The sequence below is a fragment of the Phycodurus eques genome, chromosome 2 (genome assembly GCF_024500275.1).
Source record: "Phycodurus eques isolate BA_2022a chromosome 2, UOR_Pequ_1.1, whole genome shotgun sequence".
NCBI lineage: Eukaryota > Metazoa > Chordata > Actinopteri > Syngnathiformes > Syngnathidae > Phycodurus > Phycodurus eques.
In genome coordinates, this window is record NC_084526.1 from 19,222,502 (window position 1) to 19,236,138 (window position 13,637).

Consider the following 13,637-nt stretch of genomic DNA (forward strand, 5'->3'; position numbering starts at 1 on the left):
ACATTCTGGTAGACTGTTGCGGTGACCTTGGATTTAAGAAAGCAGAGTTTACCAACACCTGCGCTGGACATTGGACCCCAAATCATGACTGACTGTGGATATTTCACACTGGACCTCAAGCAGCTTGGGTTCTGTTCTTCACCCGTCTTCCTCCAGACCCTTGGACCTTGATTCCCGACTGAAAGGCACACTTTAGTTTCATCGGAAAAGTGGACCTTGGACCACTAGGTGAGACACTTCCTACGTTGGCTCAGACCCAGACCCGGGGAACCCGGTTTTTGAAGTTGTGACTCCCGCCTCGTTCCACTCTTTCCGCATCTGTTAGATTCTTGAATCTTCTCTGTTTGATAATCCACTAAAGCCACAGTCATCTTTTTTGCTGGTACATCTTCTCCTGCCACATTTTGTCCTTCCACTAGACTTTCCATTGATATGCTTGGACACAGCACTCTGTGAACAGCAAGCCTCCTTAGCTATGACCTTTTGTGGCTTACCCATCCTGTGGAGGGTATCTTCTGGCCAGTTGTCAAGTCTGCAGTCTCCCCATATTGAACCCAACTGAGACAAACTGAAGCAATTTAATGACACCTGGGAAAACCTGTGCAGGTGCTTTGAGTTTAGTAGATGATTAGTGTGTGACACTCAAGTTTAAAACATTTATGGCCTGCAAAATTTGGGCTCATTTCTTTACAGTATTCTAATTTTTTGAATTCTTGATTTTGTGGGTTTTATGAGCTGCAAGCCCAAATTATGTAAAAATTGTTAAAATTCTGGGTCCTGATCTGTGCCTTGGCACATTTGTGTCTCTGAGCTCTTCAGGCAGTTCCTTTGACCTCATGATTTTCAGTTGCTCTGACATGCACTGTGAGCTGTACGGTCTTATATAGACAGAGGTGTGGCTTTCCTAATCAAGTCCAATCAGTATAATCAAACCCAGCTGGATTCCAATGAAGGTATAGAACCATCTTAAGGATGATCAAAGGAAATGGACACCACCAGAGTTAAATATATGAGTGTCACAGCAAAGGGTCTGAATACTTATGGCTGTGTGATATTTCAGTTTTTACTTTTCAATAAATCAGCAAAAATTTCAACAATTAGGTTTTATTTTCCTGTCAATATGGGGTGCTGTGTGTACATTGAGGAAAAAAAATAACAAATGATTTTAACAAATGGCTGCAATATAACAAAGAGTGACAATTTTACAAAAGCCATTTCTAAAGCTTTAGAATTCCAGCAAACCATTGGAAGAGCCATTATCCTCACATGGAGAAAACATGAACAGTGGTTTAACTGTCTAACATCCCAGGAGTGGCCGGCCTACAAGGATTACCCCAGGAGAACAGCAATGACTCATCCAGGAGGCCACAAAGGAACTCAGGACAACTTCTAAAGTGCAGACCTCCCTAAATGATTTTCAAGACTTTTGGGAGAATATTATATGGACTGACGAGATGAAAATTTTAGCTTTTTGGAAAGTGTGTCTCTCATTACATCTGGCGTAAATGTAGCACAGCATTTCAAAAGACCATCATACCAACAGTCAAACATCGTGGTGGTAGTGTGATGGTCTTAGGCTGCTGCTCCTTCAGGACCTGGACAACTTGCTGTGATTGATGAAACCATGAATTCTGCTCTTTAATAGAAAATCTTGAAGGAGAATGTTCAGCCATCAGTTGGTGACCTGAAGCTGATGAGCACTTAGGTTATATAGCAGGATAACGATCCAAAACAAACCAGCAAGTCAACTTCTGAAAAAGCTTGAAAAAACAAACCAAAAAACAAATAAATTTAAAATGAAGGTTTTGGAGTAGCCTAGTCAATGTCCAGACTTGAATCCAATTGAAATGCAGTGGTATGACCTTAAAAAGGCCATTCATGCTCAAAAACTGTACATTTTTGCTGATTTCAAACAATTCTGCAAGGAAGAGTGGGCCAAAATATCTCCACAGAGATGTGAAAGACTCATTGCCAGTTATAGAAAACGGTTGATTTCAGTTGTTTCTGCCGAGGATGTCCCAACCAGTTATTAGGTTTAGGGGGCCATTACTTTTTCATACAGGGCCAGGTAACTTTGAATAGCTGTTATCCTTAATAAATGAAATGACTAGTTCACTTGGGTAATATTTTTCTGATATTTACATTTGTTGATGATCTTAAACATTAAAGTGGGGAAACTATGCAAAAATATAAGAATTTGAGAAGGGGGCCTATACTTTTTCACGGCACTGTAAAGTTCATTTTCAATAACGTCCCCTTTAAGACTTTTTTTTTCTACTTACAGGAGGCTCTTTGTCTCGTGTTTAAGCATCACTTATGAACAATGGAGGTGTTATGCCTATGCAAACTAGCTCAAAGTTCTTCTTGAGTAGAGCATTTATTCTATATACGTGTGACAAGGCTTAGTTTTTTTAGCCGGTCTACTTGATGACTGAAGGCGAGAGATGTAAAACAGTTATGGCAGCTTTCTAGTGCACATATATTTATCAATATGCCAATATGGGGAACAAAGAGCTTGAGTATTTTGGATAAACAAGTGAGGCATCAAAACAAAAGACCCCCTGTTGGAAGCATCAAGAAAATAAGAAAAACTAATGAGAAGAGACATTTCTCACAAAAGGAGGCAGCTCACCTGGCATTACGTCACAAAGGGGGACAAGTCGAGTGTGCTCCAAACTGGCAAAGTTGCACAGCAGTTTCCCGCCAATCATTCCGTCCCACTCGCCGATTGGATTGTCCTGTAAGAGTTGGAGCCATGAGAACTGTGTAACCCCTCCAGGTCTTATCACTTTATCCAACACACTTGCACGGTGATAACCAAGTTGTTCATCCTCCCTGCAAAAGCACCCCCCTATGATTCAGATCCTATTTAGAGCTGTAATCCCTCCTGCTAGTAGAACCAAACTATTCTTCCCCCTTGCAGTTTGCAATCCAGCACAACGCCCCGGCGGCGTGAAAGCGAGAAGGGAGGGCGAGGCTAGGCAAGAGCAGTGGTCTCCCAATTAGCTGTGTGCTTGCCTGCTTGCCCCCTCGCCACGCTATCGGGTCATACCACTCGGAGACTTTCATCCCCGAACGTGACTGCCTCTTCATCTTGGTGTGGGCAGAGGATGGGAGACGTGGGCTCACCGCTGCCGCTAACAATTAGCAGTTAAATGCCGCTGTTACGTACTCCAATCTCCCTATGACCACAGCACCCCTTCCAACATGACAACAGTAGTCATAGCTACCGGCTATGCTGATAGAACATATTGAGTTATTTCTCTTTTTCTGTATGGCTGCTTATTTGCGAGTTTAGGGAATAAGAAATCTTCTAATTTTAAAACCAAAACTGGCACCTCCCAAGGTTGTGCCAACGTTTGTGCTCAACAGACAGATTTTAGATTTCAAATGGAAAGATGGTCATTTGTACAAACCCCATTTTCAATGAAGTTGGGACACTGTGTTAAAGCGGAAGGAAAGTCAGAGGGTCACAACTTCCTATTATATTGTAAATGTCCAGATCTTCTTTACCTGATACAGGTTACTTAAATCTACTATTTATTCATTCTCAAAAAATACTTTTAAATCACTGCATCGTAAGCCGCCATTTTTTTTTTTTTTCCATTCCGAGTGCAAAAGTCACAAGAATGTGACGTAACATCGTCTTTCCTTCAGGTAAAAGGATGGAAGTGACGTCTCAGCTAATATAGCCACGAGCTAGCACGTGCCCTTAAATTTGAGCAAGCCTAGTTTGTTAAAAATGGATCGGTAGGAAATGCAACTGTGTCAGGCTGTCAGCATCAAACGTAAGTGTGCAGTTTCATTTTCACATATTAAACTGCCTCAGAAAAGTAGTCCACCGGCTGTCGCAAGACTAACGGCACTCGGGTGGCTAGCTGCTAGCGCCGGCGAGGTAGCACCATATTCTACCACTTAATCAATAACAGCGTAATCAATTTAGCATATTAAATCAGCGATTGAACATGATTTCGGGATGGCATTGTGTTGATGTTGGTGGAAATAGTACATGATGGCAACATAAACTGCGGTCAGGACAGCATCCAGGCAATGAGTCGAGGATGCACCTGCAGTGGTGCTATGGCCGCATTGGCAGTGCCAGAAGCCTTGATGAGGTGCAGAGGCCAACTTCAAATAAAAGCTTAACAGTTCTCAGGGCATTGAATCAATCGCAATTGCACTGTTATGTTTGTCCAGTTGGGATCAATTAAATTCCCTGAGAATTAAATGACCTAGTTGAATGAGTATATTCAAAGGCAAAAGCCTAGCAAGGCATAAATGTCCAATGGCAGGGCTTTTACTTTGTTGGCCTACACGGTGCACTGATGTCCGGTGTGTTGCCGTGTTGCTTTTTTTTTTGTCACGTAACCTTTGCAAGGGCCCCTGTGACATTAATTTTAGTCCACAGCAAAGAGCGATGTTGGCCAAAATGACCACCTCCTGGAATAGATGAAATTTGATGAATTTATCTGTTTAATTCTTATTCCACAAACACCATTATTCAGAATATCATGTTTAGACTAATGGGGGCACATCCAACATATTCTTTCCCAAAAAAAATATTCACTTTCCTTCCGCTTTAAAAGTAAGTTAAAAACTGAATACATGGCTTGCAAATCCTTCAACCTATGTTCAACTGAATACATTTTTTTATTTTTTATTTTGGGTGGTAAATATTTACTGGACATGGGAAAAATACAAAAATGGTTATGTACAGTAACCTAAGCTGTCAGACAACTGAAAGATTTAAAAAGCAGGAAATTTTTGGCGTAAATGAAATACAGTACTCACCCTTTGTTTGTCAAAACTCAAGTACAATAATTGAGTTCATGTGGCTGTGAAAGGCCCGATTCGAAAGGGTTTGCCTTGGACCACGCCACTGTGCTTAGCCAGCGACAGCCAGCCCACAAACTGTGACAGCATGGTGGATCACCTTTGATTAAGAAGGAGACTTGCCAGCTAGCTAGGCCGCTAGCTGCACTACACTTCAAACGTTCCTCACGGTTATACGCTTCATTTTGGTGCCGTAAGGCGACCTGGCTGGCCACTGTGGGCTGCCCAGGCTTCTCTTTACCCATCGATTGCAAGGCTTGTGGCTGCTTCACTCCCCACAAGTGAAAGCCGGTGAGTACATCCGCCCAGCCCGTAGCGAGCGACGCCAGCTTCCCCCCTCGGAGGAAAATCTAAGTAAACTAACTCCCCCTCAGTAGTGGTGAGAGGGAAATATAAGATAACAATACAGTTACAAACTGTATGGTAGAAATTTTCACAGCACACGTACACCTCTATCTGCTGCGACCGCTCGCCATCTCACGAGAGCGTCCGACGTGCGCATTTCTAATTGTTTTTGTAAATCATGGACATGGAAGGAAAAGGACAGGAATAGGACCATCTGGATTGTTATCAGCGCAAAGTTCAAAAGCCAGCATCTGTGATGATATGGGATTTTGTTTGTGCCCATTGCATAGGTAACTTGCATATCTGTGAAGGCACCATTAATGATTAATTGTTTCATCATGTGAAATGTGGTAATGGTAGTTGCCTCTACTTTATTATTTGTGTTTAAATTGCATTTATTCAAGTGAACAATTCACCCTGCGATTAAGTGGTGGTTTAATAAAGCAGAGGCCATCATTTGAGGTAAATAGTGTGACAATGTGCGGCACGGTGAAGGAGCACATCCGCCTCACAGTTCTGAGGGACCGGGGTTCAAATCCTGACCCCGCCTGTGTGGAGTTTGCATGTTCTCTCCATGCCTGCGTGGGTTTTCTCCAGGTACTCCGGTTTCCTCCCACATCCCAAAAACATGCAGGGTAGGTTAATTGAAGACTCTAAATTGTCTGTGTGTGAGTGTGAATGGTTGTTTGTTTATATGTGCCCTGCGAGTGGTTGGTGACCAGTTCGGGGTGTACCCCGCCTCTCGCCCGAAGATAGCTGGGATAGAAACCAGTACGCCCGCGACCCTGGTGAGGATAAGTGGAACGGAAGAGGAGTATGACAATGTAGTCAGTGGTAAATGGCTAAGTTTAGCACAGGTACTTACCATGTCAACACCCACGTAGTAGCCCTGGCTCTCACTACCCGGCAGCAAGTCACAAAAAATGATGGTGCCTCTCTCAGGTCCCTCTCGGGTCTGCACCAGGACCCTGGAGTTGATCTCCAGCGGAGGGTAGTCCTGGTCATGCTCCACCAGGGTGACATGGTCCACCTCCAGCTCGCCCATCTCGTCATCATCATCGTCATCCCACAGCTCCAGCTTGTCCAGGGCCACAAACACACCGCATTCGTCCTCGCAGCGGAACAGCTGGCGGCCCTGGAAGGATCCCTCCGTGAAGCCCTGGCCTCTGCCCTCCTCCTGAAGGAGGAAGAAATATCAAGAGGAGAGACCAGAGTGCTGAGTGAGAAGGCCGGGGACTGTAGCCATGATATAACCTTTAACTGTAAGGGCAATGATTTGAGTAACATTTAGAGGGGACATATTGAGTCAAATTTACATTTAAATTGGTTGTATACAAATGGCTGGTTCTCTGGAACCCATCCATCCATTCATTCATCCATTTTCTGTACCACTTTATCCTGACAAGGGTCGCGGGCGTGCTGGAGCCTATCCCAGCTATCTTCGGGCGACAGGCGAGGTACACCCTGAACTGGTCGCCAGCCAATCACAGGGCACATATAAACAAACATATTCACACCAAAGGGCAATTTAGAGTATCCAATCAACCTACCATGCATGTTATTGGGATGTGGGAGGAAATCGGAGTGCCCGGAGAAAACCCACGCATGCACGGGGAGAACATGCAAATTCCACACAGGCGGGGCCGGGATGTGAACCCCACTCCTCAGAATCAGAATCATCTTTATTTGCCAAATATGTCCAAAACACACAAGGAATTTGTCTCCGGTAGTTGGAGCCGCTCTAGTACAACAGACAGTCAATTTACAGAACTCTTTGGGGACATAAAGACATTGACAAAAAACAATTGTGCAAAAAGATGCAGAGTCCTCTAGCACTTAGAGCAGTTCGAATGACTAATATTGCAATAGTCCGGTGCAATGACCATTGTGCAAAGGGCGCTGAGACTTCAAGGAGAGTATGCGGTTTAAAGTGACGAGTAGTGCGATCATCTGGGACAATGTTGGTTGTGCAATTGTTACAGATACTCCTCAATCAGTGTGCAAATGGAGCAGATGCTACTCTGGCATGAGTGGCCAGTATATGCAAATAGTGCAGCATGGCGAGACAACTACAGTAATACATAATTGGCCCCACAGAAATGTGACAACGAACTCAAGTCAAAGAATTTCCAGCTTATTGTAATGGAATTATAGGTTAGGTGTTTAAGAAGTTGATCGCAAGAGGGAAGAAGCTGTTGGAATGTCTACTAGTTCTAGTTTGCGTTGATCGGTAGCGCCTACTTGAGGGAAGGAGCTGGAAGAGCTGGTGACCGGGGTGCAGACGGTCCGAGAGGATTTTGCACGCCCTTGTCTTAGTTCTGGCAGCGTGCAAGTCCTCAATGGTGGGTAGGGGGGTACCGACAATCCTTTCAGCAGTTTTGATTGTCCGTTGCAGTCGGAGTTTGTCCTTTTTTGTAGCAGCACCAAACCAGACTGTGATGGAAGAACACAGGACTGATTCGATGACCGCTGTGTAGAACTGTCTCAGCAGCTCCGGTGGCAGGCAGTGCTTTCTCAGAAGCCGCAGGAAGTACATCCTCTGCTGGGCCTTTTTGAGGACGGAGTTGATGTTGGTCGCCCACTTCAGGTCCTGAGAGATTGTAATTCCCAGGAACTTGAAGGTCTCGACGGTCGACACAAGGCAGCTGGACAACGTGAGGGGCAGCTGTGGCGAAGGATGCCTCCTGAAGTCCACGATCATCTCTACAGTCTTGAGCGTGTTCAGCTCCAGGTTGTGTCGGCCGCACCACAGCTCCAGCCGCTCCGCTTCCTGTCGATATGCAGACTCGTCACCGTCCTTGATGAGGCCGATGACAGTGGTGTCATCTGCAAACTTCAGGACCTTGACAGTCGGGCTCGCTGAGGTGCAGTCGTTCGTGTAGAGAGAGAAGAGCAGCGGAGAGAGGACACAACCTTGGGGCGCCCCAGTGCTGATGCTGCGTGTGGATGAGGTGGCCTCCCCCAGCCTGACCTGCTGTGTCCTACCCGTCAGAAAGCTGTAAATCCACTGGCAGATGGCAGGTGAGACGCTGAGCTGGAGAAGCTTGGTTGAAAGGAGTTCAGGGATGATGGTGTTGAACGCTGATCTGAAGTCCACGAACAGGATCCTCACGTAGGTACCTGCACTGTCGAGGTGTTCTAGGATGAAGTGCAGTCCCATGTTGACTGCATCATCCGCAGACCTGTTCGCTTGGTAGGCAAACTGCAGGGGGTCCAGCAGGAGACCTGTGACACTCTTGAGGTGGTCCAGCACGAGACGTTCAAAGGACTTCATGACCACAGATGTCAAAGCGACAGGCCTGTAGTCATTCAGACCAGAGATTGCAGGTTTCTTGGGGACTGGAATGATGGTGGAGCGTTTGAAACAGGATGGAACTTCGCACATTTCCAAAGATCTGTTGAAGATCTGAGTGAAGACTGGAGCGAGCTGGTCCACGCAGACTTTGAGGCAGGATGGGGACACATGGTCCGGTCCTGCCGCTTTGTTAATCTTCTGTTGTTTGAAGATACGTCTCACATCCTGTTCATGGATGGTTAACGCAGAAGTCAGAGGTGTGGTTGTGGTCGCGGGTGCGGCCGGGTGGGTGTGTGGAGTGAAACTGTCCTTTTCAAATCTGCAGTAGAAGGTATTCAAGTCGTTGGCTAGTGTGCTATTGTTCTCAGCTTGGGGGGATCGTCGCTTGTAATTAGTCAGCGATTGGAATGCATGCCAGACTGATTTAGAGTCGTTTGCGCTAAACTGTTTTTCCAACTTTGCTGCATAGATCCTCTTTGCAATGTTAATTTCTTTAGTCAGCTGGTTTCTAGCTCGATTATACAGGGCCCTGTCCCCGCTCTGATATGAATCTTCCTTAGCTTGGCGAAGCTGCTTAAGTTTAGCAGTGAACCACGGCTTGTTGTTGTTGAATGTCCGAAATGATTTTGTTGGTACACAAACCTCTTCACAGAAACTGATATAGGATGTGACAGTGTCCGTATGTTCATCCAGGCTGCCAGCTGAATTTTCAAAGACACTCCAGTCTGTGCAGTCTAAACAGCTTTGAAGTTCCATCTTGGCTTCATTGGTCCACTTTTTGACTGTTTTCACTGTAGGCTTCGCACATTTAAGTTCTTGCTTGTACGTCGGTATTAAGTGAATTAAGCAGTGATCAGACGGGCCCAGGGCTGCACGAGGTATAGCACGGTATGCGTTTTTTACCGTAGTGTAGCAGTGGTCTAAAGTATTATTTTCCCTGGTAGGACAGTCGATCCGCTGCTTGTATTTAGGGAGTTTGTGGTTGAGTTTAGCTTTGTTAAAGTCCCCGAGAATAATGAGGGGTGAGTCCGGGTGGTTTTTTTCAATTTCGTTGACTTGTTCGGCGAGCGTTAGCAATGCGGCGTTCGTGTTAGCTTGAGGTGTAATATAGACTCCAGCCAGTATAAACGATGCAAACTCACGTGGCGAGTAGAATGGTTTACAGTTAAAAAACAGCGACTCCAAATGCGGGCTGCAGTGTGTGCTGAGCACCGTGACGTCCGTACACCATTTTTCGTTGATATGGAACTGCGAGGCAGATGTGCAAACCAGTTACCACCGTGCCACTTCTCTGAAACCCCTCAAGTGTAAAATTTAACAACCAAGTCAATATTATGTGATCTGTCTATTTCTGAAAATCTGTCTGTCAAGCCATTCTACATTTCTGCGTCACTGTTAGACCTCGATCTCACTGGCCCGGTGACCAGTTGGCGAGCTGATGACGACTCTAGTCTTCTCTGGTTGCGGAGACGTCTCCGTGACGTCTCCTAGAGTTTCCTGAAGACTAGCTAGGTCAGGTAAGTCGACTTCAAAAACAGGTCGACACATATCTCCACCTCGAAGCATTCCCAAAAAGACTCATGGCTGTATTAGCTAAAAAGGGTGCTTCTACTAAATACTGATCAAAGGATCTGAATACTTATGGCTGTGTGATATTGCAGTTTTTCCTTTTTTTAAAAATCTGCCAAAATTTCAACAATTCCGTTTTTTTTTCTGTCAATATGGGTGGCGTGTGTACATTGATGTGGGGGGGTGGACGGGGGGTTGTTCGGGGGGAATTATTTTAGCAAATGGCTGGTTGGGCCGTGAGTGCCGTTCAGTGGGCCGTAAAATAATTAAAAATTTTGCACCGGTGGGCGGCAAGGTAGTGTATGTTATAAATTCAATACATCAGCACTGTTGTTTTTGTCAAGGAGATGCTTAAATACAATATGGCTTCCTGCCACTAGGTGACAATAAGGCGTCCGTCAGTAATTTACCTATACGTAGAGTAAGTATACGTATAAGTAGAAGAGGAAACCTCAATAGGTAAAAGAAGAACGCGAACAGTGAAAATCATGGATAAGTATTTAAAACGAAAAATTTAAATCAAGGTTGATGCCGAACCTCACCAAGAAATGAAGCAGTCAAAACCTAAGCACCATAAAGAAACTAAATATCCGACACTCATAAGACGTGTAGCAGAGAGCAAAAACACGTTCACCATAGCGGAGGAGCTTGTTGTACCTGCTGCTGTGAAGATGCAATGTGAGATTATTGGAGAGATCGATGCAAAGAAGCTGCTTACCATCCTGCTGTCAAACGACACTGAGTCACCGCATCACGGACTTGGCTTCTGGAGACAATCAAAAGTAGCCAATTTTTCTTTTTGCAACTCGACAAGTCCACCAATGCTACAAATGCCGCTCTGCTGTTGTTTTTTAATTGATAATTTTGGGACACTAGTTTGCATGAAGACAAACGTTTGCTGCCAACACGAGCTATGGCTCAGGAGTGTTTCCGCTAAACGGATAATTATTATACTGAGCATGGCCGGGACTGGCAGAACTGTGTTGGGGTGTGCAGCGATGGTGCAACGTAAATGACTGGCCGGCATCATGGTGTCATCCGGCAGATACTTGATCATGCACCAGAAGCCAAATAGAACGACCCAGTTTTCTCCTACGTGAACTGAAAACCTTGCAGCAAAAAGTATGGCACCAGAGTTTCACGAGGTTATGGATCTAAGTCTGAAAACCATTAACTTCATTAAAAATAATTCTGTGAACTCCAGATGTTTTGCCATTCAGGCAGATCATGACCAGGTGCTCTAACACAGTGAGGTGAGATGGCCCTCAAGAGGACTAGTCTTAAAGTAAAGTTTTAGCTTTTTAAACGGAAAGTGGATTTGACTGTTATGCATCCATCCATTCTCTGAACGACTTATCCTCACTAGGGTTGCGGGTTTGATTTAGTTATTGAATACAAAAATAATAGAAGTCAACACAAATCATAATATTGGAATAGGCCCCGGGCAACTTTGTACAAGAAAAGTTGGGCCCCAAAGTAAAAAAGATTAAGAGGCCCAGATCTATAGGATAAGCAAATCTAAAATAAAATCAATAGTGACAGCCCTATACGAGACCTTTTGGCGGCGACTCTAAACGCTCATCCGAGAGAAAAACCTTTACTTAATGTCACAAAACTGGAATCAACCTGCACCAAAATGTATGTGGACATATCTATTTATGGCCATGTCAACCTCTGAAAATATCAGAACGATCGGCCAAATATATTGGATTTTATGGACCTCTTTCCTCTTATATAGAAAATATATAGATATATCTTATATAGAAAAAACTCAACATCGCTCAATGTCACAAAACTGCGAGCCTCGTCACCAAAATGTATAAGGACACCTCTACCTATGCGCACTTAAACCTCTGCAAAAATCTGAACGATCGCCCCTATATTTTGGATTTACTCATTAGAGGACTGTCGGTGTCCGTGCTCCGCCAGCTGAGCGCAAAACACACACAGAGCACGCACACACAAACTATACATTTATTTAAATATACAGTATATACTGTATTTACATGACGATCAATAGAGGCAACAGCTGGGAGTCCTCATCTCAAGCCAGGATTGGGGGAAAAAAGCAGGAAGTAGAAACCTACCAAAGTAAAACCAGTAACAGCACTAGCACTAAACATCCACAAGGCTACACCGAACGCAAGACAAAAATAGCAACTTTTGGTTCATATTATTTTTCTTCTTTAAGCACCATCCTTCAGTCAGGAAAACAGTGTCACAAAAAGACACAAGAAGCTCAACCTTCCATGCTGGCTGAAATGAAGTAGAGTGAGGTGCAGCACGTTATGATGGTTAAAAATGTATCCAATCTCCCCCCCCCCCCCCCCCCCCCCCAAAAAAAAAAAAAACAGTCGTCAAACTCAAAAGTATTCAACTTGGAGAATTCCATTTCAGTAAGTCGGTCAGTATTTGGCAACAGGCTAAAAGTCTGTATGAACCGAGGTGTTTTTTATATTAAGCTGTGGCCTCAGTGCTCCAGCGTTGCCGTCGACCCACTCAGCTGCAGGCCGCAGAACAGAAACAACATTGTGCTGAAATAAGCAAGCCTTTGTGCATGCGTGTGTGTCGCCTCTGCGGACATGTGGCACAGTGCGAGTGGTTATAGTTATGTTTGACAGAGAGTTGCATTGGTATCATGGAAATGTTCTCACTGCTGTCAGTCAAAACACAAGAGCTTTGTGTCATGCAGTGCTAAAACGGAGTTTTGTTTATTGAAGTTTATCTCGTGTGGGATAGCAAAACACACTATTACTAGTGTTACTACTAGTATGACGCGCGTGAAAATTTGCACGTGAAAATTTGCATCCTTCGGCCGTTTGCTCGAGTTGGGAGGTTTGAACTTCAAGCGACATTCGTGTCATGACAGCCAACCAGCGTCGAGAATGGACTACATCACACACAGCATAGTGTCCACAGTGTTGGAGGAGATGATTGTTGCAGTCTGTGGGCACCCTGAGCTGTATGACAGGACATATCAATATCAGGAACAAGCAAGAAAGGAGCAGGCTTGGAAAGTTGTGAGCGAGGAAGTGGGCATACCTGCTTGGAGAAGTGTATTTATTAATTTACTTGTTTACAGCTGTCGAACTATGAACCAAGATGGCAATAGCATTAGCCAAAGCTTTAGCACAAACACCGGCGACCTGATTACACAGACACACACCATTTCTATTTACAGATTAACCTTATCGGACAGGTTCAGGGGAACAGGAGGAAGGTAAAGGAGAACATGTGGCTGATGACTCTGCCCCTTCTCAAAGACTGCCTGGGGATATGTACATAACACATTTGGATTGAATTATATTGGGTACAAGTGTACTACCTGTATACGCAATGATGGTACGCGTTTCACCATGACTGTATTCCATACTTTTCCTTTTGGGTTTTTTTTTTTGTTTGTTTTTTAGGTCTTCTGTTCCGATTTCAATATTTTAACAGCCATATTCATTATACCTGCTTCAGTTTTAACTCCCTTTTATTGATTCTTGTGTACTGTGTTGCTGTATTTTATTGATATTGTTATATTAATTTTATATTCTTTAAACCCTGTATGTGTTAGGTGACTTTAAGTGACATGAAAGGTGCCTAAAAT

At 44.4% G+C, this 13,637-nt stretch overlaps 1 protein-coding gene across 4 annotated transcripts in view; it reads right to left on the minus strand.

Moving 5' to 3' along the window:
* cylda (cylindromatosis (turban tumor syndrome), a) overlaps positions 1–13,637 on the minus strand; it is a 53,168-nt gene that overhangs the window by 29,191 nt on the left and 10,340 nt on the right. For all 4 annotated transcript variants that reach the window (XM_061669021.1, XM_061669031.1, XM_061669038.1 and 1 more), the window contains exons 3-4: positions 6,044–6,355; positions 2,633–2,738 (exon numbers count right to left, since the gene is read on the minus strand). In XM_061669021.1, the coding sequence (XP_061525005.1) occupies positions 2,633–2,738; positions 6,044–6,355 (418 nt within the window). The remainder of the gene's footprint in view (positions 1–2,632; positions 2,739–6,043; positions 6,356–13,637) is intronic.